Genomic DNA, 26,730 nt, shown 5'->3' on the forward strand with positions numbered 1-26,730 from the left:
GGAAGAAATATGATCTCTTTTTCTAGTTTTTGTTAGTACACGTGCAGCTGTATTCTGGACCAGCTGGAGAGTCTTTAGAGACTTGTTAGGGCAGCCTGATAATAAGGAATTGCAATAATCCAGCCTAGAAGTAACAAATGCATGGAATAGTTTTTCTGTATCTTTTTGGGACAGGATGTGCCGGATTTTTGCAATATTGCAATATTTAGGGCCAAGCACAATGACTTCAGTTTTATCTGAGTTTAGTAGTAGAAAATTGCAGGTCATCCAGGTCTTAATGTCCTTAACTGATTGGTTTCATCAGGCTTCACTGATAAATATAATTGGGTATCATCTGCATAACAATGACAATTTATGGAGTGTTTCCTAATTATATTACCTAACGGAAGCATATACAAGGTGAATAGTATTGGTCCGAGCACAGAGCCTTGTGGAACTCCGTGTCTAACTTTTGCCTTCATGGAGGGTTCATCATTAACATGTACAAACTGAAATCGGTCTGATAAATCGGACTTAAACCAGCTTAATGCTGTTCCTTTAATGCCAATTAAATGTTCCAGTCCCTGTAAGAGGATGTGATGGTCAGTTGTCTCGAATGCAGCACTTAGATCTAACAAGACAAGTATGGAGAGAAATCCTTTGTCCGATTCAGTTAGGAGGTTGTTTGTGACTTTCACCAGTCCTGTCTCTGTGCTATGATGTGCTCTAAATCCTGACTGAAAATCCTCAAATAAACTATTGTTATGTAGAAAGTCACATAACTGACTAGCCACCACTTTCTCAAGGATTTAGGTCTATAGTTGGCTAAAATGCCTGAATCAAGAGAAGGCTTCTTAAGAGAAGATTTAATTACAGCTACTTTAAAAGACTGTGATACATAGCCTGTTACTAAAGACAGATTGATCATATCTAGTGAAGAAGCGCTAACTAGTTAACTCATTTACTTTTGAACGAGGTGATTTGTTCTTATTTCTTAAATTAAGCACTTATATCTTTTTCTGTATTTGTCAACTCATTTTCTTTCCTTCTCCAGCAATTTTTTTAGCTTTTAAATATCTTTGTTTGATATATTTATTTTTTTAGTGACTAGTCTTTTATTCGTATTTGAGTAGTTTTCTTGTAACTATAACTCATACTCATACAATTATTCTATTCTCTACACACCCCTGCTGATGTGTTTATTGTTGTTTTAGGTGATCAGTCTCTGTGTTTGACTGATGTAAAACTAATATGCATAATAGGAACGCTCTGTGGCTGTGGTGATAGAAGGTCACAGGAAAAAGGACAATTTTTGGTGAGCATTTTTCCTTGATAATGGAAAGTGGAAAGAGCTCTGTACAAAATAGCCTTAGAGGGAGAGCAGTTAAGAAGGTTCAAGCTTTATTTGAGAGACTTGAAAATCCTCAGGGTGATGAGGACCTGGACAATTTACTGTGCTGGAAGTAGTAGTACTGGAAGAGATGTTATTTTAGACTTGTGAAAATGCTGATTCAGTGAGCAATGATGAAACCTGTGACAATCCTAATTTGATGAGTAATGAAAATATAGCTGGCGACGGTGCTGATTCGATGAATAATGATTTGGTTTCATCTCTTGCAGGTTGGGCTGTCAACTATGGCATCTCTTTGATTGCTTCGTCTGCCCTTCTGGTGATACTTAAGGTGCATTTCCCCTTCCTTCCTAAAGATGGTAGAACTCTACTCAGGACCACTGCCTCTTACAGGCCACAAATGATAGCTGGGGGTCATCTCTATTACTTTGGCATATTAAATTCGCTGGTGAAGACTTCCGAAAGAATCTGGTCCAAAGTCCCTGACCAACACACTTTCAGATTGCAATTAAATTTTGATGGCATCAGACTTTTTCATAGCAGTTCAGAACAGCTTTGGCCAATACTTTAAAGAGAGGAAGCCACTTGTAATTGCTTTGCTCTGTGGCAGATCCAAACCCCAATGTGTGAATGAGTATTTAAAAGATCTTGTAACTAAAATGCAGAGTCTGAGCAGTAGGTTCAGCATCAAGGGCAAACAGTTTTTTTCGAAGGTCGGCTCTATCATATGTGATGCAGCTGCTAGAACTAAAGTAGTTAAGACTCACTCTGGGTACTCTGGCTGTGGTAAATGTGTCCAAACTGGCCTGTATATGAAGAACAGAATGACCTTTCCTGAGAATAATGCCCCATATAGGACAGACCTCTCTTTCAGACAAATGACAGATGAAGATCATCACTCTGGAGAGTCCCGTCTGGTAGATACATCAGTTGATATGGTTGGTACTTTTCCTCATGATTATAAGCATCTTGTGTGTCTTGGGATAATGTGGAGACTTTTAGATCTTTGCTTAAGTTCAGGGCCATTCTGTGTTATTCTCTCATCCTGGCAGAGTCAAGTAATGTCAGATTTACTGGTTTGATTGAAGGCCTTTGTTCCTTTTGATTTTGCATGAAAACCAAGAACACTGGCTGAAAGATTGCGGTGGAAGGCCACCTAGCAGCAGCAGTTCTTGTTATATACTGATCCAGTGGTACTCCACAATGTCCTGGCTTCACCAGTGTACGGTTGTACATTTTAAGGAGTGTCCTTGTCTTGATATCAGTGGCCTCTATCTCCTCCTTTGGCCAGCTTATTATACCAGTGGGGTATCTGATGACTGACAGGGCGTATGTGTTGATGGCTTGTACCTTGTCCTTCCCATCCAGCCAACTTTTCAGGACGTGCCTTACTTTGTGTAGGTATTTGGCTGTGGCCGACTTCTTTGCAGCCTCCTCATGGTTCCCATTTGCCTGTGGGATCCCAAGGTATTTGTAGCTGTCCTGAACATCTACAATGATGCCTCCTGGTAATTCAACCCCCTGTTCTTGATGGTCTTTTTATTTGCACTCCATTTACACCTTCTTGTTGTTTTTATTTTTATTTGCACTCCATTGACACTCTAAGTTCTCAAAGGCTTTTATCAGGAATGTCATTGCCAGTGAATTGGCTCACAGACCTGTCTTGATAGGATTTTGTAAATAAATTTAAAAAAAAGAAAAAAAGTTATACCTATGTTTTGTTTTTTACGTTTGCATTAGTAGCCTATAAAGGGAGTCACAAAATGCCACATTTGCCAAATTGGCAGTAAAAATACTTTTATTAACCACGGCTTAATAAACTACTACTTTTAATAACCTTTATTAGGGAAGATCATATAGAAATACGTAAATTGCCAATTTGACATATTAAATTGACATTTTAATGTTTTTGGATTTCTGGACTGTTTGCCTTAGGATTCAAAGTATAGACCATTTGGTAAAATTCTGGGATAATACTCATGGCTATGTTATGGTTCAGTCAAGGCTACTATAGTCTTTACTTCATTCTTCATTCACTTCCTAATGTGGGCCAGATCACAGGTGTGGTGCAGTTTAGATTAAATCCTGGGCAAAGTACAGATTTTGGTCTGTAAGCCATATGTAGGCCACATAAGGCCTTTGGTATACAGATATTACACATAAGGCCCAGGTATGGGCCAAATGAATTATTTGTATTTAGCTTACTTCTGGTACTGCTAGGGCTATGTTATGGTTCAGTTAAGGCTATTACAGACTTGGACTAGATTTAGCCCACTATTCACTTCCAAATGTGGGCCAGATCACAGGTGTGGTGTAGTTTAGGTTAAATTCTGGGATAAGTACAGATTTTGGTCTGTCAGCCATATGTTGGTCATATGAGGGCCATAAGACCTTAACAGAACTCAGCCATACAGATATTCCATATCAGGTCCAGCTATGAGCCATATCAACTATTTGTATTTGGCTTACTCCGAGTAGAAGTTTGTTATGATTCAGTTATAGCTGTTGTACCCTTGGCCCGGATATAGCCCGTCATTCACTTCCAAATGTTGGCCACATCTTTGCTGTTTATTTGGCCCACATCCATGCCAAAGGAAATTGCTATCAGGGCTGTTACCCCTCCCAAAACACTGTAAATGGACATTTAAGAACACTAACATCCAAAACATGCTAGATGACTTTCCATGTAAACAATACCTGAAAAACAAAGAGAGCAGTAATATGGCCGCAAAAGATTTGAATCATATATTTATGAAATTGGCAAAAGAGTCCAAAATGAAGAGACCAAATCCCAAATCAAACAAAAAGCAAGCAAAAGAAAAATGGTTTGACAGTGAATGTTCCTTTTTCAGAAAGCATCTCAGAAACCTGTCAAACAAGAAACACAATGACCCTGAAAACCAAGAGTTACACCACGAACACCACACAGCCTTTAAACAATACAAGCAAATTATCAATCAAAAAGGCTAAACACGTATATACATATATGATGAATTACTCAAAATTGAAAAGGCATTAGACCAAAACTCCTTTTGGAACCTGTGTAAAAAACTGAATTCAACCAAATATAAAGATACCATTGCAATACAGAATGGCAATGTTTGGAAAAACTATTTCTCAAATATATATCAAATTCCAGAACACTATGGTTTAAACACGTATCAGATGTTCACAACTGACAAATTGTAATCATTAGAAAATGTAATAAAGGACAACCAAAATGCTCTGGACATTCCAATCACAATAGAAGAGCTACAAGAAAAACTGGCTGATGTTAAAAATTGAAAGGCTTGTGGTATTGATGGTATCAGGACAGAAATGTTGAAACACAGTAGTAGTAAACTTAAAATGGCTATACTAAAATTATTAAATTTGGTATTAAAAAGTGGCATATATCCTGCAATTTGGAACAAGGGACTGATTACTCCTATTTTTAAAAATGGAGACAATCTAAATCTCATTATAGAGGTGTCTGTGTAAATTCTAAATTGGGGAAACTATTTGATAGTATATTAAATTCAAGAATACTGTCCTACCTGATTGAAAGCAACATACTAAGTAAATCCTAAATTGGCTTTATACCCAAACGGAACAATAGATCACATACTTACTCTCCATACTCTAATCCAAAAACATGACCAAAACAAAAACCATTGCATTGGAGGCAAAGTGTATGACTTAATTAAATGGAAGTACTCAGAAAATGAGTGTGCTGTAAAAATTGGACAAAAAAGAACAGAATTTTTCAAACAATGATGCGGGGTCCATCAAGGTTGCAGTATATCCCCAGCACTTTTCAACAGATACATTGACCAGTCAAAACCAATCAAAACTACTGGAGAACTCTCCAGCCCCAGGACTTGACTTGAGTCAAGGGAAGGGAAGTTAAGTGTCTTTTTTTTATGCAGATGACCTATTACTGCTATCACAAACAGAGCAAGGAATGCAAGAACATTTTAACATACTCCATGATTACTGTGAAAACTGGGCAATCAGAGTAAATCTAGATAAAACCAAAATTATGATATTTAAAAAAAGCAAGATTACAAACTAAAAAATATCAGTTTATTTTGGGAGAGACAACATTGAGTCATACGACAGAGTATACATACCTCGGCCTGACTATCACTGCTTCTGGACATTTTGTCAAGGCTGTAAGTGCACTGGCAGAAAAAGCTTGTAGAGCTTATTGCTGTATAAGAAAAGTCCTATTCCAATTAAACCCCCCAATAAAGATTTGGCTTAAAATTTTCCAAAGTGTTATTGAGCTGGTCCTTTTATATGGAAGTGAAGTTTGGGGCCCATTCATTAAACAAGAGCACTGGGACTCAAGCCAAGTTGAAAGTACATCTTGAGTTCTGTAAAAACGTACTGAGAGTCCACGGAAACTGTCCAAACCACGGGTGCAGAGCAGAGCTGAGCCAATTTCCCCTCTTAATTAAAATTAAGAAAAGAACAATCAAATTTTGGAACCACTTGATAGAGTCAGATTCAGATTCATGCCATCACAGAGCATACTTAGAACAGCAAAGCTGTCTGAAACCAGATAAAAATATCTGGAATGGAACAAATGAGGAAATCATATTCCTAAGTCAAAGTGATGCTATGGAAATAATTCCCAACTCACAAGTAAAACAAACAGACAAAGATAATAAACTGAGATATTTCAAGCAGTGGAAAACAGAAATCCAGTCAATAAATAAACGAGAATGCTATAATTCACTCAACGGAGAATTTCAACAAGCCCAATATTTAACCCAAATAAAACATCCTATAAAAAGACAAACCCTGACTAGTTATAGACTTAGTGAACATAAACTCACTATTGAAACTGGTTGCCAATGGCCAGAAAGAAAAAAGAGAATTTGTACCCACTGCAGAACTGGAGAAGTTGAGACAGAAATTCATTTTCTCACAAGTTGTCCAAAATACAAAGAAATTAGAGAAGATTTCTTCCTCAAATTCAACCAGATCCCAGACTTTCTCATACTCCCAAAAGACAGACTGATTCAAACCCTGCTGGGAGAAGACAGAACTACAGTAGAGCTGGCAGGAGAATATGTTACTACATGTCACAAAGCAAGACATGTTTATATGTAAGATACTTTTTTACTTTTATTTTCTCTTCTCTTTTATTTCATTTTATTATTTACTATTTATATTCTATTGTTTATATGTGACTTTTTGCTTTGGCAACATGTTTGATCCACAATGTCATGCCAATAAAGCCAATTAAATTGAAATTAAAATTTAATTACTTGTCCCTCTGTAAAATTATAGCTGAACCACCAATCACAGGGCTGAAAGCAGCATTATCTTCCCAGCAACTGTAGAGTCTTAAAGGCTGACAAAAGGGGCTTCTTTCATTTAACGCCTCACATTTCAACACAAACTGAATAGGCAGGTTTGAATGGTTTATTTCCTCAGAAATGTTTTGTGAGTCCTGTCACCATACAGCATTATTTGAAAAGGAAAATGCATTTAAAATAAATACAAAATTCAACCATTTGAAGTTGTATGTCCCTTTCCTACGTCAAAATAAAAACATAAATCCCTCCCCAGTGCTTAAAAAATTATTTGACATGCCCTAACAGCTATGGAGATAGGTATAGAGTGGATATATAGGAATTATATCCACAGCCAAATAAATTATATACCAAATAAATAACTCACCACTATACTTTGCTGAGCAAACATTTGTTGACTAATGTTAAGTTTAAGACACACACGACATGCAGTGCATGCAGATGGGTGACAAACTAAAAGAAAAACCAACATAAAGTGTCTTATTAAGGTGTTGGGCCACCATGTGCCAGCACAACAGCTTCAATGCACCTTGGCATTGATTCTGAAAGCCTCTGAACTCTACTGGAGGGATGAACACCATTCTTCCAAAGATATTCCCTCATTTGGTGTTTTGATGATGGTGGCAGAGAGCGCTGTCTAACATATCCAAAATCTCCAAAATCTCCCATAGGTGTAAAACTGGGTTGAGATCTGGTGACTGTGAAGGCCATAGCATATGATTCACATCATTTTCATACTCATCAAACCATTCAGTGACCCCTCGTGCCCTGTGAATTGGGACATTGTTATCCTGGAAGAGACCACTCTCATCAGGATAGAAATGTTTCATCATAGGATAAAGGTGATGATTCAGAACAACTTTGTATTGATATGCAGTGACCCTTCACTCTAAGGGGACAAGAGGACCCAAGCCATGCCAGCAAAATGCCCCCCACAGTATAACAGAACCACCAGATCCCCTCACTGTAGGGGTCAGGCATTCAGACCTATACCGGTTTTTCCTTTGTCACCCATCTGTATACATAAAAGCACATTTACACACACATTCTTTCTATAGCTAACACACAAAGATCACAGTTTAATCTTTACTAAAAATGTTTAGGTAACATGTTGAACAATAAGATACAAACATATCGTTTAACTTAAAAGTATGAGTTTTTGCCTTTGTTAAATTGATGGCATTAATGACGTTGAATGAAGATGTGCCATAGGACTTCCTTTTTTTGATGGGTCCTGGTTCTGAAACCATAATAATTAGATTACTTGTTTTAATTTCCATGGGCACACAATAACCTGAGGTATATATAGTAACTATTATTTGAAACACAAACACTTTTATTTTGTGGTAAAATCATCAAAGGTAAAAAGTGGCTCATGTTACCCCGTTCTCCCCTATCTTGCCCAGGGACACTCCGACATGTGGACTGGAGGAGCTGGGGATCAAACCACCAATCCTCTGATTAGTGGACTTCCTCCTAAACCACAGCCATCCATATATGGTAATGTTTAACTCTAATCTAATTCTGTCATAATAATTTAATTTAATCCAAATATTAAATATTTATAAATTTATAACATTAATCATTGATATAAAACACAAAATTAGTTTACAAGGCTGTACAAGTCATTAAATGTTTTTTGATAGTAAACTCTGATGTTCCTTATGGAAAACAATGGATCTGAATCATCACTTTGGAACTATTCGAGGCCACATGAGGCATGTGACCCGCTGTGTTTTTGACCCTTCGCTGTCGCAACTCTTTGCTCAAGTCGTAACACAGCTTAAGACCGGAAAATTGTTTGCTGGGAATCCCTCCGAAATACGAAGAGTCTTGTACTGTACACTTCTTTGTTAAGTGTTTTAGCTTTAGTGATGGAATATGATTTGTAAATAAAGTTTTTAAAAATGCAGCCATTCCGCAGAGAGAGACAGGCGCAGCAATATGGCGCACCTACAGAGGATCCCGTCTCACACAACTGTCCAATCGGTTTTCTGCTTTCCTGACAGCTGGCCAATCACAGAGCCTGCATCAGCCTGAAAAGTATTCAACATGGAGACAACAGTTGAAAAGCTTGAGGCGATGGTAAGAACAGTGTAAAACTATTTTATTTTCTGAAATTGCTCTTATCCTCGTTGAACCACAATCAGCAGATTATTAATTATCGATCTGTTATTCACACGGGATGCAGCCTTTCTCAGTAAAAGTTTTTTGTGTGCCTCAGCGGTTTCCGTTGAAACACCAACACATTGCAAACCGCTTCAACCAACAGCTAAGTACTAGAACAGCGGCTATCGCGTCCAGCCTAAGGCCAGTATAGACATATTCTTTTTAAAACGGCTTCCTGTGGGCTTCAACATTTGATAACAGGACCACCATTTAACCATGTGCACAGCTCCTGTTCCGTAAAGTAGCATCATAACCAGCCAGCAGTCAGCCAACACAGCCGGCCACAGTTTAGCGTCAGGATCGGAATCAAAGCTTTTGCTGTTTGTAGAAAAATCCCTCGTATCAGGGTATTAAAGGACAGTCATTTTCAGTGTAGCTCAAATATCTTTCGGTGATGTTACAGCTAATATTATTAGCCTTTCCTAAAAAACGACCATTTACTCATTTTCAAACGTATTTTTTCACAACCCTACTATAATGCCATACTGGTCTGTAATTGTTTTATAGGAGGCAGAGAAAAACTGATTTAAAGGGAACTTTTAATGCAGTGAATAGACAACATGAAGTGTGTCTTAACCTGTAAAGATGTCTGTTTGTCCAATGTTTATCCAAATAGTCCTAACTAAAGGTCCACTGATGAGCTTTTTCTGGAATGTCCAACTGCATGTCACAATCTTCATTAGTGAATGGAGTTGGCTCAGGTGTTATCAGTACACAGTGTTCAGTCATGCCATCACACACAAATACACACATACAAATATAAACAAGCTCCCATTAAACAAGTACACAATAAATAAAAAAACAGATATAAATGGATTTGAATAAACAGAACAGCGAGCATTGTGGCTTAGTGGCAACCTGCTCCTGTGCCTTGCAGACCGTTAAAAAAAAAACATATTGCCTGAGAATTAAAAGGCAATATTTCCTCGGGCTCATAGACAGCTGATTTTGACTGTTTTCATTCAGTCTCTTGTCTAGGTCCTTGCTGTTTCCCTGATGTAGGGTTTCCCACAGTTGTCACACCACTCCATTTATCTTCTCAGGGGTGGGAGGGGGGTTCTGGTCTTCAGGTCCTGTCTCAGGGGCTGTACAGCAGAGGCTGGTACAACTGTGAGATGCAGTTGAAAGCTCAGGAAAAAGCTAATAAGTGAATCTGGAGTTATGATGGAGTTATGATATTGCTTAAGTACTTTTCTCCCGGTCAAGAATGAACTTTGATGCTTAGATGAGTAAGACTGAGTCTACAGAGTGTACAGCCACACCAGCAGCTCTAGGCTCTATACTCCTTCAGAGCTGCTTGTCACATGACCGAACAGCTTCAGAACCCCACACACACACAACATCCTAACTAGGGTGGTATTCGACAATTTCTGTAATTTTCCAAAACTGACAATCCAACATTCATACCTACTTTTGTAGTTATTGGCCAGTTGGCAGAGATGAGAAAGGAGCCAGGGTTTGGACATCTTTCTCTAGCTCTCTTTTGTTACACAGCTATTTTTGGCACTTTTTGTATGTACAGCCGAGTAAAACACCATGAATGCCTTTTACAAGAGACTGTCTGAAATATTAGTCATTATCCACATATTTAATCCCTTATTGCATATCTCTCCTTTACCATGTTCATCTTAGTTTTGCATATTAATATGCTAACATTTTCTAATTTGTAGTACAGCTGAGGCTGAAGGGAATGTCCTTATTTTTTAGAGCATTTAATTATAAACCAAAGTATTGGACAAATTGACATTTTGACCTGATGAAAAGTGAAGGGATTACCAAAGTGAATAATTTATCCTGAGAGAGACATGAATATCTGTACAACATTTCAAAGCATTCCATCCAACTTGTCAAGAAGTTTGATTGTTGCATGAGTCAGGGGAGTCCCGAAAGTCAGGTCATCCTCTTAAGGACCATGAATGTCTGGTGGACCAGACTGGATGATCCATAGATAATAAAAAAATGAATACGTACTGAAGCGATGTTCAGGTTGACATTTGAAATATATTTAACCCAAAACAAGTCACATTCCATTTGACACAATGAAGTATTTTCTCACATTTACAGCTCAATGAGCCGTGAGAAAGTCCAGCCTTTAGCTAAGCTGTCTGTCCAGTGTCCTTTTTATATTGTTCTACTGATGGCCGTGCCAGAGAAGCAGTGCAATGTTAAAAGGGCATTGGCCAGAAATAGTTACAAGTGAAGGAAGTGTTTCCACTTTGAAGCTTCAGCTGTTGGCAGGTGCTCTGACTTCATTGCACTACTGTATGAGACAGCTAGCAGTGCAATAGTATTGTCAAAGCATCTGAAAACTGCAGGGACCTGCTCCATCGACTGCTTTTACATTTCTAGAATGAAACAAATCAAGTAGATAGATGGACAATGGTAAGGTGTATGGGGTGGGTCAGAGTGCATTATGCCTAGAGAGGTTCAACAGTTTTCCAATAATTGAGAGTAATTAGTGTACAGTGATATCGCTGTGTGTTGGCTGCTAACCTACTCTGGCTGGTAACATGAACAGAATTTCCTGAAAATAAGGTTGATTTAATGAAGTAAGCCTGGCTTAACAGCTAATCTCACTCTATGAAATAACATTCTGTAGAGTCTAATCAGTGCTACCAGCCTTATCAAACCAGTGGCTATGGTTGGACCTGTCAGCCTTGCTCTGCACTCTGCACCACATTTTATCCATGGACACTATATATACACTATCTTACCAGTTGTATTATGTGTTATTGTTGATTTTGAAATGATGTACAGCATTTTAATACTAAACTTTTTTGACAGGTTCTTTTTTATTTCATGTCAGAACAGGAGACATGGGACAGATGTTCATTAAAGATGGCAAAGATTTCATGGTGCTCTTTAATTTTCTGCTAAAAAAATACCAGTTCCTTTAAAGTTAGTTTTATAGACAGTGTGTAAGCTGCACTCATGAGTAGGGCTAGGTATTGAACTTCTATACTCTTTTGGTACATACCAAAACATGTCTGTAGTATTGTAGTCAGATCTTGTTTACTGATTGTTTGATCAGATACTTACTGATTTAAATAATATTTTTTTTGCAGTTTTAGACTATTTTATTCAGACAGAATTCTTGTATGGCTGCTTGTGTAGATATAGAGCTGCAACTATTAATCCATTAGTCAAGTGACAGAAAAATAATCAGCAACTATTTTGATAATTGAAAAAAATGCAAACATTCTTTGGTTACAGCTTCTTAAATCTGAATATCTTCTGGTTTCTTTAGTCCTCTATGACAGTAAACTGAACATCTTTGGGCAGCGGACAAAACAAGATATTTCAGGTTGCATCTTAGATTTTGGGAAATAATGATTGATTTTTTTTACCATTTTCTGTGAACAACTAATTGATTAATCAGGAAAATATTCCACAGATTCGATAATGAAAATAATCATTAGTTGCAGCCCTATTTATATATTTGGCTTCTTTTGTTAAATAATATGATTTGGTATTGATACTGAAACTCAGGTGACTAGTATTAAAACATTTAAGACAAAACCTAGCCATACTTATGAGCAGAGGGAAGCAGGGTCAATTTACTAATGACTATTACTATCAGACCTTAAAGCTGAGTGTCTTTGCAGTTCCAGAAATCAGAGGCAGACCTAGAGTACATTGAGAGGCGTCTGAAGCTGGACTTCATCAACAACACTGCAGAGAATGGATGTCCCGCTGAGGTAATAATTTAAGTACCACAGCTGTTATTTCACATTTTCATACAACTAAAACTAAAAACATTATTTGAGACATGTCAACATACACAAAACAATACAGTGATTTAAAGGGTTTTTTTGGGTGGGGTTGAGGGGGTTGAGATGGGTTCTGGGTGCCTCTAGCCCGACACCCCCGCAAAACCGGAGAGTACAGAGTGATACCTGTCGCATCAGAGCAAACAGAACAAATTGCCAGCAGTTTTGAAGTTTAATTAGTGTATAATAATATATTTTTGTATGATTTTGTAGTGTAAATTTAAATTCTAATAATCTTCATGATTATCAATATAGGAAGTCCCATATATTCTACCTTATCTTTAGTTCAGACCTTGGTTTTTCACCACACTCCTCTTGCTATACATGGCCAATAACAATACATAGTGAAATGTGCAAAAAAGCAACTAAGGCTGGATGCTCTAATGTTAAATTTGTACAGGCTATGAGGCTAATGGTTGACACTGTGCCTGCAGGAGAACCCAGCGGTGATGCTGGAGAACCTGAGAGCCATCAAGGCCAAACACACAACATTGTGCTCTCAGGTGAGGGAGATTGCAGCTGCACAGAAAGAGTCCATGGATTCCATCAGAGACAACCTTATCAGTGTCATGGGGCTGATCCAACACTTCCAACAGACAACTGATGTGGAGGTACACACAGAAAGAGCACACTCACTATACAAACACCACCTTGTGTGCATACAGTAGGGATAGTTGGGGGAAGTGTTTCACATTGTAAAGCCTTTGTGGCGTTGTGGGGTGATGGATGGGTCCCAGTAAGAGTCATTAACCTCTCCACTAAACCAGTGACTCTGAGGCGCAACTGTAAGATTGTTGACGTGTTCCCATTCGTGGTGGCTGGAGGACTTTGACGCAGAGTACTTGTATGTGAATGACCAACCTGATGATTTGAAATGTACAGTGACCAGGACTGTTGACCAGACTGATGCAGGCAGTGAGAAGAGCTTGACTGTTGACTCGGAGAGCTCTGTGAGCAGGCCTAGCAGTGCGACGCTAGGTGACTTGTTGATCTGTTGATCAAGTATGAGCCCATCTTCTCCCATCACAGTTTGGACTGTTGAAAGGCCAAAGACTTTGTCCACCACATCCAGCTGAGTGACAGCAAGCCCTTCAGATTCCCATATTGCCGTCTATCCTTGTCGCAGTATGAGAAGTTAAGAGTGGTTTGAATGAAATGGAGGAAGGTGACATCATAAGGAAGTCTACTAGCGAGTACGCCTCACCACTTGTCCTCATCTGGGAAAAGATTGGAGATCTCTGGCTCTGCAAAGATTTCTGTTGGCTGAACACACGCCCTGTCAGGGACACGCACCCCCTGCCTCACCAGGCTGAAGTCTTGGTCGCTCTGGGAGGGAATGCTTTCTTCTCAATGATGGACTTGACCTCTGGGTACTACACTGTGGAGGTCCATGAGGAGGACAAGAAGTTCACCGCATTCACCTCTCCTTTTGGACTATACGAGTACAACAGACTCCCGCAGGGGCTGTGCAACAGCCGGGCCAAATTGATGAGGATGATGATGGCTATCTTCAGTGATCAAAACTTCTAAAGCCTCCTAGGTTACCTGGATGACATCCTGGTATTTGCCCCCAATGAACAGCTGGTACTGCAGAGGTTGGAGATGATGATTGAGAGGTTAAAGGCACACAACCTGAAGCTAGCTCCTAAAAAGTGCCATTTCATGAGACCCTCTGTGAAGTTTCTGGGGCACATTGTGAGGAAGGATGGCATTTCTACCAACTCTGAAAAAGTCAAAGCCATTATTGACCCGGTTGAGAAAGATCTGATGGATGAAGGCACCAACATCCCCTCTCCTCCCAAGATTAGATCCTTCCTTGGAAGGGTTCGGTTCTGTCAACAGTTCTTTGAGGGATACTCCTGTATCAGCAAACCTTTGTTTTAACTGACATCCAGTGTGAAGAGGCCACGGCATGCCTAGGGGAAAAGGGGCTCAATGGAGTCTAGAAAGCTCTCCTCCTCTGACTGGACTCCAGAATGCAGCAAAGGTTTCAGGAAGCTGAAACTGACTATGACTGACATATGACTTTGAAATCAGGAACATTCCCAGCCCTAAAAATGTGGTAGTAGATGCCCTCAGCTCTGAGCCATTTGTGCAGCCAAGTTTGCTTCATCACCTCACAAGAGTCCCTTATGGTGCGCTCTTGGAAGAAGCGAATGGTTTGGACCTTGATTGTGTACAGGATGCTTTCCGTCTGTCCTGTGATCCTTTTGGCCGGCTGTAGGTGCACCATCCCTTGACCATGTCCTTGGCCTAAAATGACGAGGTGGCGGTGCCTCAATACCACACTATCTCCTCTCAGGCAATGTCTGCTGTGCTGGAACAATATTTGGACCAGGAATACCTGCCTCCCCATGCTTTCCTCAGCTCATTCAGTCCATTCAACCACCTGAGTTGTCTGATTTCTGCCCTCTGCCTAGAGAAAAGCTTATGGCTAAACAGCGTGCTGATCCCTGTTTGAGTTGGGTGCTTCACTATGTGGAAAAGCAGAGGAGGCAGTCAAGACAAGAATGTCCACATGAACCTGTTGTTGCGGCTCCTCCGACACTGGGACAAGCTCACCATAAACACAGGTGTGCTGTATCACTCTTCTAAGGATGTGGTGACAAAGAAAAAAACTTACCAGTATGTTGTGCCCCCTGTGTTAAAAGGAGAAGGTTCTCAAGGGTGTCCACGATGAGGCATGTCACCAAGGGCAGAGACGGACATTCTACCTGACCAGATGGCGGTTCTGTTGGCTTGAGATGGAAGGGGATGTCAAGGAGTATGTTCAGTGCTGTCATCGTTGTGTGTTCAGTAAGTCCTCTGAAACTGAGGCCAGGGCGCCTCTTGAGAGTGTTAAGACCTCTTGAGTGCATTGACTTTTGGTCCTCCAAGTTCCTCAACGTACTTGTAGTGACCATTTCTCAAAGCTGGCTCAGGCCTATTTCTGTCCCAACCAGTCAGCTAAGGCTGTCACTCAGCAGCTCTGGAACAATTTATTTTGTGTCTATGGCTTTCCTGAGCGGGTGCACTTAGATCAGGGTGCAGACTTTTCATGCAGTCTGACTGCAGAGATGCTCCAGCTCACTGGTGTTGAGAAATATACAAGTCCTTACCATCCCATAGACAATGGAGTGGTTGAAAGGCACCCTTGGAAATATGATCAGCGCCCTTCCACTTAGAGCCAAGCACAGATGGCCTCAGCTGCATGCCACAGGCTGCTTCTTTTCAACTAATGTTCGGCAGAACCTCCAGGTTGCCTGTGGACTTGATGTTTGGGTCTGTGCTTTTGGATGATCATGTGGTGAATTATGACACCTATTTACAGTTTCTCAGGCATGACTTGGCAGACCCTATTAGGATCGCCCAAATCTCATCAACAAAGCAGCAGGAGAGGCAAGTTGACCTTTACAACTGCAAGTTAAAAGGTGCACCTGTGGATATTGGGGACAGTCCTTTTGGCTAACAAAGGGGAGTAAGGTCTGAGGAAGCTGGCTGATTGCTGGGAGAGCCACCTCTACACTGTGGTGGAGAAACATGAGACATTTCATACCTTCAGACTCAAGAACTGTGCAACAGACCAAGACCATTCTGTTTTGTGGGGGATTTGGTTTTTTTTCTTTTTTTCTCAGAATATGGATACCTGTATGTGACTTGTGATGATGTATAGGTTCAGGTGGTGTGATTGTACCGTTGCGATGTTGCAATATTTTAGTGGTTTATAATGTAGATGGGCATGTTTTCCTATGGGTGTTGAGTGTTTCCCCTACAATTGTACAGGCCCGGTGGGCTGCCAGGCCGACGAGAACCCCACCAGGCCAAAGAATATTTTTTAAATGCCAAAAATAGCACCAAATACCCATTCATTCAGGAATAGTACTCCCTTTAAGAAATAGGGCAGTGCATAGCGAGTGAGTGGTTGAGTGAGAGAGTGAGTAGCAAAGAAGTGACAGCGAATGCGAGCGAAGTGGGGGAAAAGGTTAGCAGTAAGTTGTCAGTCTGGCAGTAAATGTACAGTACAGGCTACAGCATGTCAATTAAGAAATGCTGCGGCCTCTGAAGACCACCACAACCTTTTTATTATTATCATTTTATTTTGCTGTATGTAAACATTCAGCCACCAGTGTGCTGTGCTTGTTGCCCATGTGTATATTTTCTGCAACTGCTGCTGTGAGAATTGGCTGTGGAGAGTTAATGCCACTGTTTGTTACCATACCAGAATAAATCTAGATCAGAGCCAAAAAGTGACAGTGTGCATGTCGTCCTTAACACAATGCAAGAGAGAGTACACCACTGCTACACTTGCACTCAGCAAAGAAAGTTTTTACGCTCAGTAAGGTTCTTTAGAACATTGGAAAGTTTGAATGTTCGAATGAAAATACAAGGCCCTGGTATTCTGCCTCTGCACTCTGTTGCTTATTCTTTTCTAGGTAACTACACAACCTGTGCCACTACACTGAAGAAAAACTGTTGTATAATCTATCTATCAATCATTTGAGTTTGACAACAAATGGAATATTTCAGCAATGTTTATTCAGCCACTGTGCATTACACTGAATGGAATACAGCCTAATCCACATCTACCATCTCCCCATCTCTTTTAATGGTCCTCTAGTGTCCCTAGTGGCCACACTATATAACATACTTATAGTAACACTCATGGATTTACACAGTAAAATGTGTTTAAGACATGTATCTATGATATATACATTTTTTCTTTTTAATGTGAACACAAATCTGTTGTGTAAGAGTTTACTCATTGCATATTATGTGGTTTGTTGTATTACACCATAACATAATGGTACTACAAATTTAAAGTTTTTAACTCTGTTGGTAAAAAGGCACATTGTCCTACATCTTATTTTATTTCTTAAGATAACCTGTCTTGGCTTCTGAACCATTACATACTGAAATGATGGCTTTGTTTCAGAAAGAACAGCTGGATGCGTTGGTGTAAATGTACTAGAAATGCCACTGACATCACGGAAAACTACATGCCATGGCATTTCATTATACAAAATGATATTGCAGCTGTTGATTGTGTCCTTGTAAACATACTGCAGGTTCAGCCACTGACAGAGTCAGAGCAGGAGTCAGCAGAGCTCCTTGGTTCCACCGTCAGTCAGACCACAACCGAGGTAAGATCCAATCAGCTTCCAGAAACATTTATTTTAATATACACAGACTTCAAAGCTCTGATTGCATAGCATAGAACAACTGATCAGAGACCAGTGAGACTGCTCAATGGAGGTCACATTAGGAAAGTAGGAGTAAAACTAAACCACTTGTTACACAGGAGCTATAAAACTACTTGGAGTTTAAAGCTATAATATGTAACTATAACACATTAAAATGTCTAAAAACAACTAGACCCATGTTATTTTGTTGAGTTGTGTGCTTACATTATCCCAAATGTTTCCAAATTTTCAAACCCAGAGAAATCCATAATTTTAATCAAGGTAATGGTCCGTTTCATTTGGTCACTTGTCAATGGTGTCATACCCCCTCCACCAAAAAGTACACATGCACAAGATGCAGGCATGGGCATTGTGGTCGTTCGCCACAGTGGCACCTACTAAATAGTTTGTGCGTACAAGATAATACTTGGTGTTATGGTTGTCCCTCACAATGGCATCTACCATCATATAACTTTTTTTTTTAACCCCCCCTGAAAAGGGAGGGCCCTTTTCAGACCTCTCATCAACAATGGATGACACCAAATTCATTGTGGAGATACAAAAATACACAGAGATCTATAACCCACAAAATAAGCATTATGAAGATATTAGAAAAAAGAAAAGAATAAATGAAATTTATAATTGAAGCTGAATGATGAACAGGCCCTTGCACCTCGCGTGTGTTTGAGGTAGCAACAACCACGGCTCTGAATTTTCAGGATTATTGGACATTGTGTGAATGGTTAAAATATTATTTCCTGTGTGCAGTACATGGCGCTGGAGATGACATATTGGAAATTGTGTATACATTTGATAAAGTATGTGTCAATTAGACCTCACTTCCTGTTGCTCTTAGACAATACTACATAAGTGAAATATTAATGCAGCAATAAATTTACCAGAAGACAAGTGACATGGATTTACATTTTCATGAATATTGGACATTGTATGTAGGAGATAACTATCGCCTCCTGTGTCCACTACGTGGCACTAGAGAACACCCACAGATTATATGTCATATTGCTATATATTATATGTAGACCTCACCATGTAAATTTCATGTAAATTGAGGCCAATTACTTTAGAACTTTTCTCCAGTTATGAAAAATGCTGAAAGTATTTAGGGGGCGCTATAGAGCCAACGTGTCAAGCCTCAAACCCATTTGTGATATCAAATCGAAATACTTACTAGTTCAAACATACTTGGAAATTTTCAGTTTCTGAGCAAACTAAAGGCCTCAAACATGTGCTTGTAAAATGAAAATTTACACATGAAATCCAAAATGGCGGACTTCCCGTCTGGTGAAAAAATACTCTCTAAGATTATTTCTGGGTAGAATGATCCCACCGAATTTCATGAAAATCAAAGCAACATTGTTCCAAAATGGCCACTGACTTCCTGTTGTCAGTTGGTGGTGCTATGACTATGACTTAATATTGATATGTAGATGTGTTCAGGCCTGGACTTTTATCAAGCATATGACATTTGGGCCAGATTGGACAGTCTAGTGGAGTTGCAACAACTTCATGTTTCATGGTGAGATATACAAATTGACTGGCATGCCACGTCAAGGATGTTCCATGAAAACTCATGATTTTGATAAGATTTCATTGCAAAGCTCTCAAGATGACCCCACCAAATTTGAAGTCAGTTGGTTCAAATCTCTAGGAGGAGTAAAAACAGCGAAAATTGCAAAAATAATTCAAAACGGCTCCCGTCCTGTTGGACTCAGTATGGCTTTTTTTTGTGCGTTCGGACATGATACATGTGCCTGCAATATTTTGTTCACCTACGTCAAATTTAAAGGTGGGGACTTATAATAAATATTAAATATTCTAGGGGACACGCTCGAGCCATTTTGCCACGGCCATCCCCAAGACCCATATCATATATTATGTTTCCCTACTTCTGACACATGTGCAAGTTTTGTGAGTTTTCAAGCATCTCTAGCCCCTCAAAAACAGCTTCCTGTTTCATGGCAAACAATGCATCGCCATGGCAACAGCTCTTGATGAAAACTCAAAAGCTTCAGTATTTAGCATCATCAAGGTCTTACAACTTAAATTTGAGGTGGATCTGGTTAAGCTGATAGGAGTAGTTACTAGAAGAATGGGGCTTATGATTTCCTGTTGCCAGTAGGTGGCGCTGGTTTGATATTGGCCTATACATGTCCTCAGACCGGGACTCTTTTCAAGCATGTTGAATTTGGGGAAGATCTGATGATGAGGAGTCGAGTTACAACAGTTTGTATTTTCATGTCAAAACATCAAAATTTGCCGTGCCACCACGGCAACAGTATTCCATGACAACTCACAAGATTCACAATATTGAATTGTCAAGGTCTTAAGGCTTTTCTGACCAAATTTGACATGGATCTGGTCAACCTCCAAGTCAGAGCTTGTAAAAGTACAGAATCTGGAACTTCCTGTTGTCAGTAGGTGGCACTATGACTGTGACTCAATATTCACATGTAGATGTATTTGTGCTTGGACTCTTATAAAGCATGAGAAATTTGGGGCAGATTGGACAAAATCTAGTGGAGTTACAAAAACTTCCTGTTTCATGGCAAAACATCAAAGTTTGCCGCATCGCTGCATCAAGGGTGTTGGATGAAAACTCAAGATTTTGATAACTTTTAATTGCAAAGGTCTTCAGATGACACTGACCAACTCTGAAGTCACTAGGGTTAAATCTCTAGGAGGCGTTCCTTAAAATACAAGGCCTGAAAATGGCAAAAACTGTGCAATAATTGCACAATATATGTAAAACGGCTGACTTCCTGTTGGACTTAGTTTATTGCTCCAGGAGGCTTTTTTGTGCATCTGGACATGATACATGGGCCTACTAAATTTCATTCATCTACATCAAATTTAAAGGTGGGGGCTTTTAATTTGAAATTTTCTAGGGGGCGTCCTTGAGCCATTTTGGAACACCCAAGCCAAAAACCCATATTGAATATCATGTTTTGCCACTTCTGATGAATGTGTAAAGTTTAATGAGTTTTTGTGAGCATTCCTAGTGCCTCAAAAATGCCAAAAGTAATTAGGGGGTGCTATAGAGCTGCCGTGCCACACCCAAGCCCATTTGTCATATCATATCAAATCAAACTACTTATTAATTCGAACAAGTGTGCAAAGTTTTGTGACTTTTGTGCGTCCTAAAGGTCTCAACTCTGTTTCTAAAATGAAAATTGACAAATCCAAATCCAAAACGGCCAACTTCCTGTTGGGTGAAAAAAGTCCCCCCCACAAAGTTTCTTGGTATAATGATGAGAGCAATGATCCCATGAACATGAACATCAAAGAAACTTTTTCTAAAATGGATCTGTGTTTGGGGGCTCTATGGAGCCCGCTGGCCACACCGAAGCCCAATCACTATAAAAGATACAATTTTCCCCGACTTCTGACATGTGCCAAGTTTTCGAGCACATTTAGCCCCTTAAAAATGCGTTTTAGAGTGGAGAGGAAGAATTCCTTCAGTTTCGATAGTAATAGTTACTGTTACAATCGGGCCTTCGCACCATTCGGTGCTCGGGCCTTAATAATATAACAACAACAATAATAATGATAATAATAATAATAATGATAATAAAAATAAAAGCCTTCACACTGCTAGGTGCTTGGGCCCTAATTAAAGCTGCAAGCAGCGATGATCGGGCCCTCGCACCTTTGTGCATGTTGGGGTGCGCTGCATTCGAAGGACTTTTGGTGAGGGCATGCAAATGTGTTCAGGACCGGGCTCGACTTGAATATCACTTCCTGTGTCCACTATGTGGCGCTAGAGAACAAACAGTAATTATACAACATGTTGCGATACATTATGTGTAGTCCACACCATGTAAATTCCATGATGTTTGTCCTATAAGGCTGACTTCCTGTTGTCAGTAGGTGGCATTATGACCCAATATTGACATGTAAATGTGTTCAGGTGAGGACCCTCATCAAGCCTCAGAAATCTGGTGCCGATTGGATGATGTACTTTCGAGTTACAACTTCCTGTTTCATGGCAAAATTGAAATTCGACACATCGCCATGTCAAGTGTGTTCAACGAAAACTCAAGATGTTGATGACACTTGACAAATTTGTCGGTCAGGTTAAATCTCTGGGAGGAGTTTGTTAAAATACAACACCTGCAAATGGCGAAAACTGTGCCAAAATTGCTTAGAAAAATTAATACAGTTGATGTGAGGTGAATTGGTGTATATACACCAACAACATGAAAGAAACATTCTGTTATACACAAATGATATAAATAACTACTCTAATAGTAAATGCATGTTCTTTTCTCATTTCGAGAACAATAAGGGTTGCATTTAAAAACAAAATAATGTGCATCCTAAAATAAAGTGGATTGATCATATTGGGCTCTTAGATCGTTCCTATTTTCTGTGCCTTCAGGTCGGATTTGAGTGAGTATATTTGCTCCAAAGATTTGCGCTTTGTCTGTAGTGGCACTTCACAATTACCGCAGTCTTGGAGCATATGAGACAAACTGGTTTTGCCTGTGGAAAGTATTTCCTTTGTTTTATGCGTAACTACAGTCATTGTGTATTGGGCTCTGATCACTTCCAAATCACAGGTGACCTACGCTCAACCATGTACCTGTGTAGACAAAACGGTTCACACACTGCTGCGGCTGCTGATCTGCTAAATATGCTGCACATGCTATCTTTGCTCTAAAAGATTTGTGCATTGCCTGGCATGGTCTTGAAGCATATGAGACAAACTGGTTTTGAACTGCCCATTGAAGTATTTGCTCCATTTTACATGCTTAACTACAGTCCATTATGTATTGGGCTTTAAGTGCTTCCAAAACGCACACCTATGCTCAACAATGTATCTAAATGCCTATGTCACTTGCTGCTGATCCGCTAAACACCTGCTAACATTATGCTTTCTGTCTAGACACGGGGTCAGAGTGTCCATTCTTGATTAAAAGCTGTTTCCGCTGTCTAGTTCTCTCTTTAGAGCACTTTTCTCTGACTTGTGTCATGCCTTGTCTCTGGTCTCTCTGACGTACTGCAATAAGTTGGCAGAGCCCTGATGCTCCGTCCTGCCCTTGCACAGAGTGAAGAAGCTTGTTGATTGCTCGTGTATTCAAAGTTTAATATTTAATGTATTGCGTGTCCAAATTTCACCAATTTCAACACTGCACTCCCTTTGCTCTCCAGCAATGCTAACTTAAGCTACATTTTCACACAGGAGTATATTATAGTTTGATTCACAGAAATTAACAGAACAACAGAGATTGACAGTTCTGTTAAAACCTAGTTGCAATGAATAAAAGTTTAACTTGATATTTTACTTGTTTGAAATATAGTCCATCAGTCCACTTGCAGCCATGAAGAAAGCAAAAACTCTAGCATGCATTCATGCTGTTGATGTCATGTGACTTTTATATACAGAATGACAATTATGGTTGACATCCACATCCTCGTCTGTAAAGATGCTGTGTTTACTTACCTGTGTTTACTGAAGGAACGTTCAAGTGAGCAAGAGTGCTCTGTTCGGAACAGGATTTTGAGAGTATTCAGTTACCTGCCACGGTCAGGTATTACACTGGTGATTGCAGCCTGAACTGAACTTAGTCAATGTTTTCTTCCAGGTGCCTCCCTCTGTAGAAACATCTGGCCAACAGCAGCCAATAAGTAAGTCTGTTACCTTCAAGTCTTCTACTCTGCTCTGAATACTCATATCCTAGTAGCACAGATTTAGAGATGACAATGTCTAGTCCATGCTTAAATATTTCACTTATCATTTTTCCTGCCATTCTAATGTATATTAAAGAGCTTTCCATGAACTGGAGGTCAGATCGACATATAATGGCACATTGTTTTCCACTGTCAAATAAATTGTAGTGTACTTATGCAGTTTTACATATTCCTCCATCTGTTGACTGAGTTGAACTTTCAGACTGAACTCTCTATCCTTGTGTCCACAGGCTGTGAATATGAGGAGCTGAGTGAAGCTATGTTGGAGATGGTTCCTCTCAGCATACGCTCCAACATCAAACTGGCTGACCTCAATGTCTTCTACCAGCAGCTGCAGCAGCATTTCAGCAAAAACAACAGGTGTGAGAGCATCTGCATTGAGTGTGGTGGAAGAGAGGTTACTGAAGAGTAAAACATGTAAACACATTGATCAGAATAAATTGGCTCATTCTAAGAGAACATCATTCTATCTGAGAGCACTGATAATAAAGTGTTCAAAGGTTTGTTCCTCTCACGTATCTTAATAGAGGAGTGACAGAGAGAAGCTGCTGTTTTTCAGAAAGCAGTTTTTCTGCTGGTCTTTCATAAATCAAGGATTTGCAAGATTTTTAACCTGGTTTGCGACTTGTCCAGTCCTAATGAGGTGGACTTTGTTACATTACAAATGCATATATAGCAAACATAACATCAAACATATAGGTGATGTAAGAATATATAACTTTATGTTAAGGAGTGCAATGCTATCACTACATGAACTTATAGACATGCACACATGCATCACAACATGGTAGCAGATGCGTTCACCTTTGATTAAAAACAAATTCATACATTTATTTCAACTTCAGAGGTAAGCTGGTTAGCTGAAGCGATACACCTGTGATGATGAGTGTTTTAGAACCATGGACAGCCTTAAGAGAGAGAGAGGCAATGGGCCACCTCCTAATAACAGCCTGCTGATTCATAAAGACAAAAAAAGATCTCAACACTTACTGAGAAATTTAGGCTTATTTTTTTCACATCTTTCTGTGGTAGCATAGCCAACACTGCACAGTTCATTACCACATCACACCCCAGTCGCTAACAATCACAGACCAAATCCACACAAAATAATTGCATAAAACAAAACAATATGAAAGTACTACATACTACATAAAACCACATCCTGCTACATGTCTTGGTGAATGATATGCCTCATTGACAGAAGATAAATTCACCTGCACAGCACTGCACATGCTTAAAAATACATAACTACTGTTATTTCTTAAATCAGTTATTGTACAGTATTGTATTGTAAAGCTTTAACAGTGCACTGTGACAGAGAACTGACAGACTCATCTCTTCTCTATGATAGGACAACAGACTGACAGCCCTTGTAACATTGTACTCAGAAACATCATAAGTCGCAGTTGAGTAGACTAGTGGTTTGGTTATGGTGCATTTTCACATGCAATTTAAATGTTTCCATATTTTAAAAAAAGGGGGAAACATTTACATTAAGTGCGTTTTATGAGTCAATGCTTCCAAACATACCAAAACTGTTGAGCTCTTACCTATTAAAAACTCTATGCAGTTATCCTGCAGCTAAAGACATGACAACTCACGGTTGCCTGTTGTCATGGTAACACAACTCAGCAGTTGTGAGCTCAGCAGTCATAAAAATCAGAGCAGTGATGTAAAGATTTGAGACAAAAAACAGCTTAAAGAAATGCTGAAACATCTCAAAACAGAGACAACTGAATCTGAGCCGAACAACAAAACTCAAATCAGACTGAACATGACTCAGCATTGTTTGCTGGACAGGTTTTAGCTACTTGGGGAAGATGGATATCCATCATTGTCCCATAGCACATTCACTATGGTATTACATGTGGCTCTCATCATTGATTAACACAAAAAATAGACAAGTATAATACTTACATGACCCCTTTCCCTCTTAGTAGCGCTGCTCATGTCCTCACCGATTCTTCAACTGTATTAGTTTTAAGGAGATGAACACACAAATCTGTTGACAAAACTGATGCTTCAGTTAAACTGTTCTTTACTAAACAGATTTGCTCAGTAGAGTCTGTCTGAAAACTTGCTATCTGTGTGTAATGCAACACTGTATCGTTCTATTTAAAATACTTGAATTGAAATCTGTTATTAGATTATATTACAGTAAAGTTCTGTGTAACAGTGCCTTCCTGTCTCCTGATGTCCTGCAGTGGCTCCCTCAGTGTGCAGAAAATGAAGCAGATGAAAATGAAGGTGACTGATGCCAAGCTGATGGTCCTGCAGCACCTCTCTGTAGTTGAGCCTGACAGGAAAGGCCACTTTCACCTTGTGATGTAAGATGGATCAACAACTGGAGACTGTGGATAGTGTGTGTGCTGGATTTGGCAGCTGGACTATAAAGGGTGAGCTCACTGAAGGATCAAGCACCTAGTGTTGCATGTGAGTGATACAGATACTCCTGTATTATACAACAGACTAATTGATATCAATCAAAGGGTGTATTAGTATTAAGGGATAAGACTGGCAATTTTCTATATTTTTCTCATTGTCGTCAGATCTCATGTTTGGAACCGAACCAACAATGAACTGATCAAATGAACAAGTATTGTGTGTGTAACCAAAGTCTGATATATTTTATTCCTCTGTCCAAAAACTAATAAAAACACATAAATGAGCCACACCGCTGCACTGGGTGACATGTCCCTTCACCCTGATGGTAGTTTGTTTAGAAACAGCTCCAAAGAGTAAAAACAGCGATAAGATAGTAACCCTCCGTAGTGAGTTTCCTTGCACCGCAGACACCACTGAACATGTGTGGACATGTGCCTCCGTTTACAGCTTCACTAGCTTGTTGTGCTGCTCAACACAACCTCTTGGCTTTGTGCTACACTGTAAATTTCTCAAAGGAGTTCAGTACAAAGTCAAGAAGAGCCCGCCTTTAATGCCATTAATTTGGCTAGCATGGTCTCTAACATTCATATTCACCTTCACATCTATGGACAAATGTGAGAGTTCATGTTGTGAGGGTTCAGGTGTGTAGTATGAAATTCAGAATGTTCTTGCTGTGGGGGGATTTATCATTCAGATTTATGTTCCTTTGAGGAGAGGAGATCTGTCACAGAAAACAAAGGCCGTTTTGGTGGAGGGATGGCATTGTTTTAAAATCGATTGGTGTCTTTGTATATCACTTTTATCCTCATATCTTTATACAGCACAAAGTAAAATAAACACTTTTGTATACAATGTTTCATTTGTCCTCATTTCATGGAGATGTTAAGCTCAAATGCCTG

General features: G+C 39.5%; 1 protein-coding gene across 3 annotated transcripts; it reads left to right on the plus strand.

Annotated features, from left to right (window-relative positions):
* The first annotated feature begins 8,599 nt into the window (after nucleotides 1-8,599).
* On the plus strand, nucleotides 8,600-26,683 carry ska2 (spindle and kinetochore associated complex subunit 2). 3 transcript variants are annotated; one of them, XM_067607183.1, is made up of 7 exons: nucleotides 8,600-8,721; nucleotides 12,411-12,503; nucleotides 13,010-13,186; nucleotides 17,621-17,695; nucleotides 23,341-23,383; nucleotides 23,677-23,806; nucleotides 25,651-26,683. In XM_067607183.1, the coding sequence occupies exons 1-7, from the start codon at nucleotides 8,689-8,691 to the stop codon at nucleotides 25,775-25,777; spliced, it is 678 nt and encodes a 225-aa protein (XP_067463284.1). In that variant the 5' UTR covers nucleotides 8,600-8,688; the 3' UTR covers nucleotides 25,778-26,683. The 3 variants fall into 3 exon arrangements, with proteins under 3 accessions (XP_067463284.1, XP_067463285.1, XP_067463283.1); XM_067607182.1 differs by lacking the exon at nucleotides 8,600-8,721 and adding an exon at nucleotides 11,598-11,660; XM_067607184.1 differs by lacking the exons at nucleotides 8,600-8,721; nucleotides 17,621-17,695 and adding an exon at nucleotides 11,589-11,660.
* The last annotated feature ends 47 nt before the right edge of the window (nucleotides 26,684-26,730 follow it).

Source organism: Thunnus thynnus, chromosome 13 (genome assembly GCF_963924715.1).
Source record: "Thunnus thynnus chromosome 13, fThuThy2.1, whole genome shotgun sequence".
Lineage (NCBI taxonomy): Eukaryota > Metazoa > Chordata > Actinopteri > Scombriformes > Scombridae > Thunnus > Thunnus thynnus.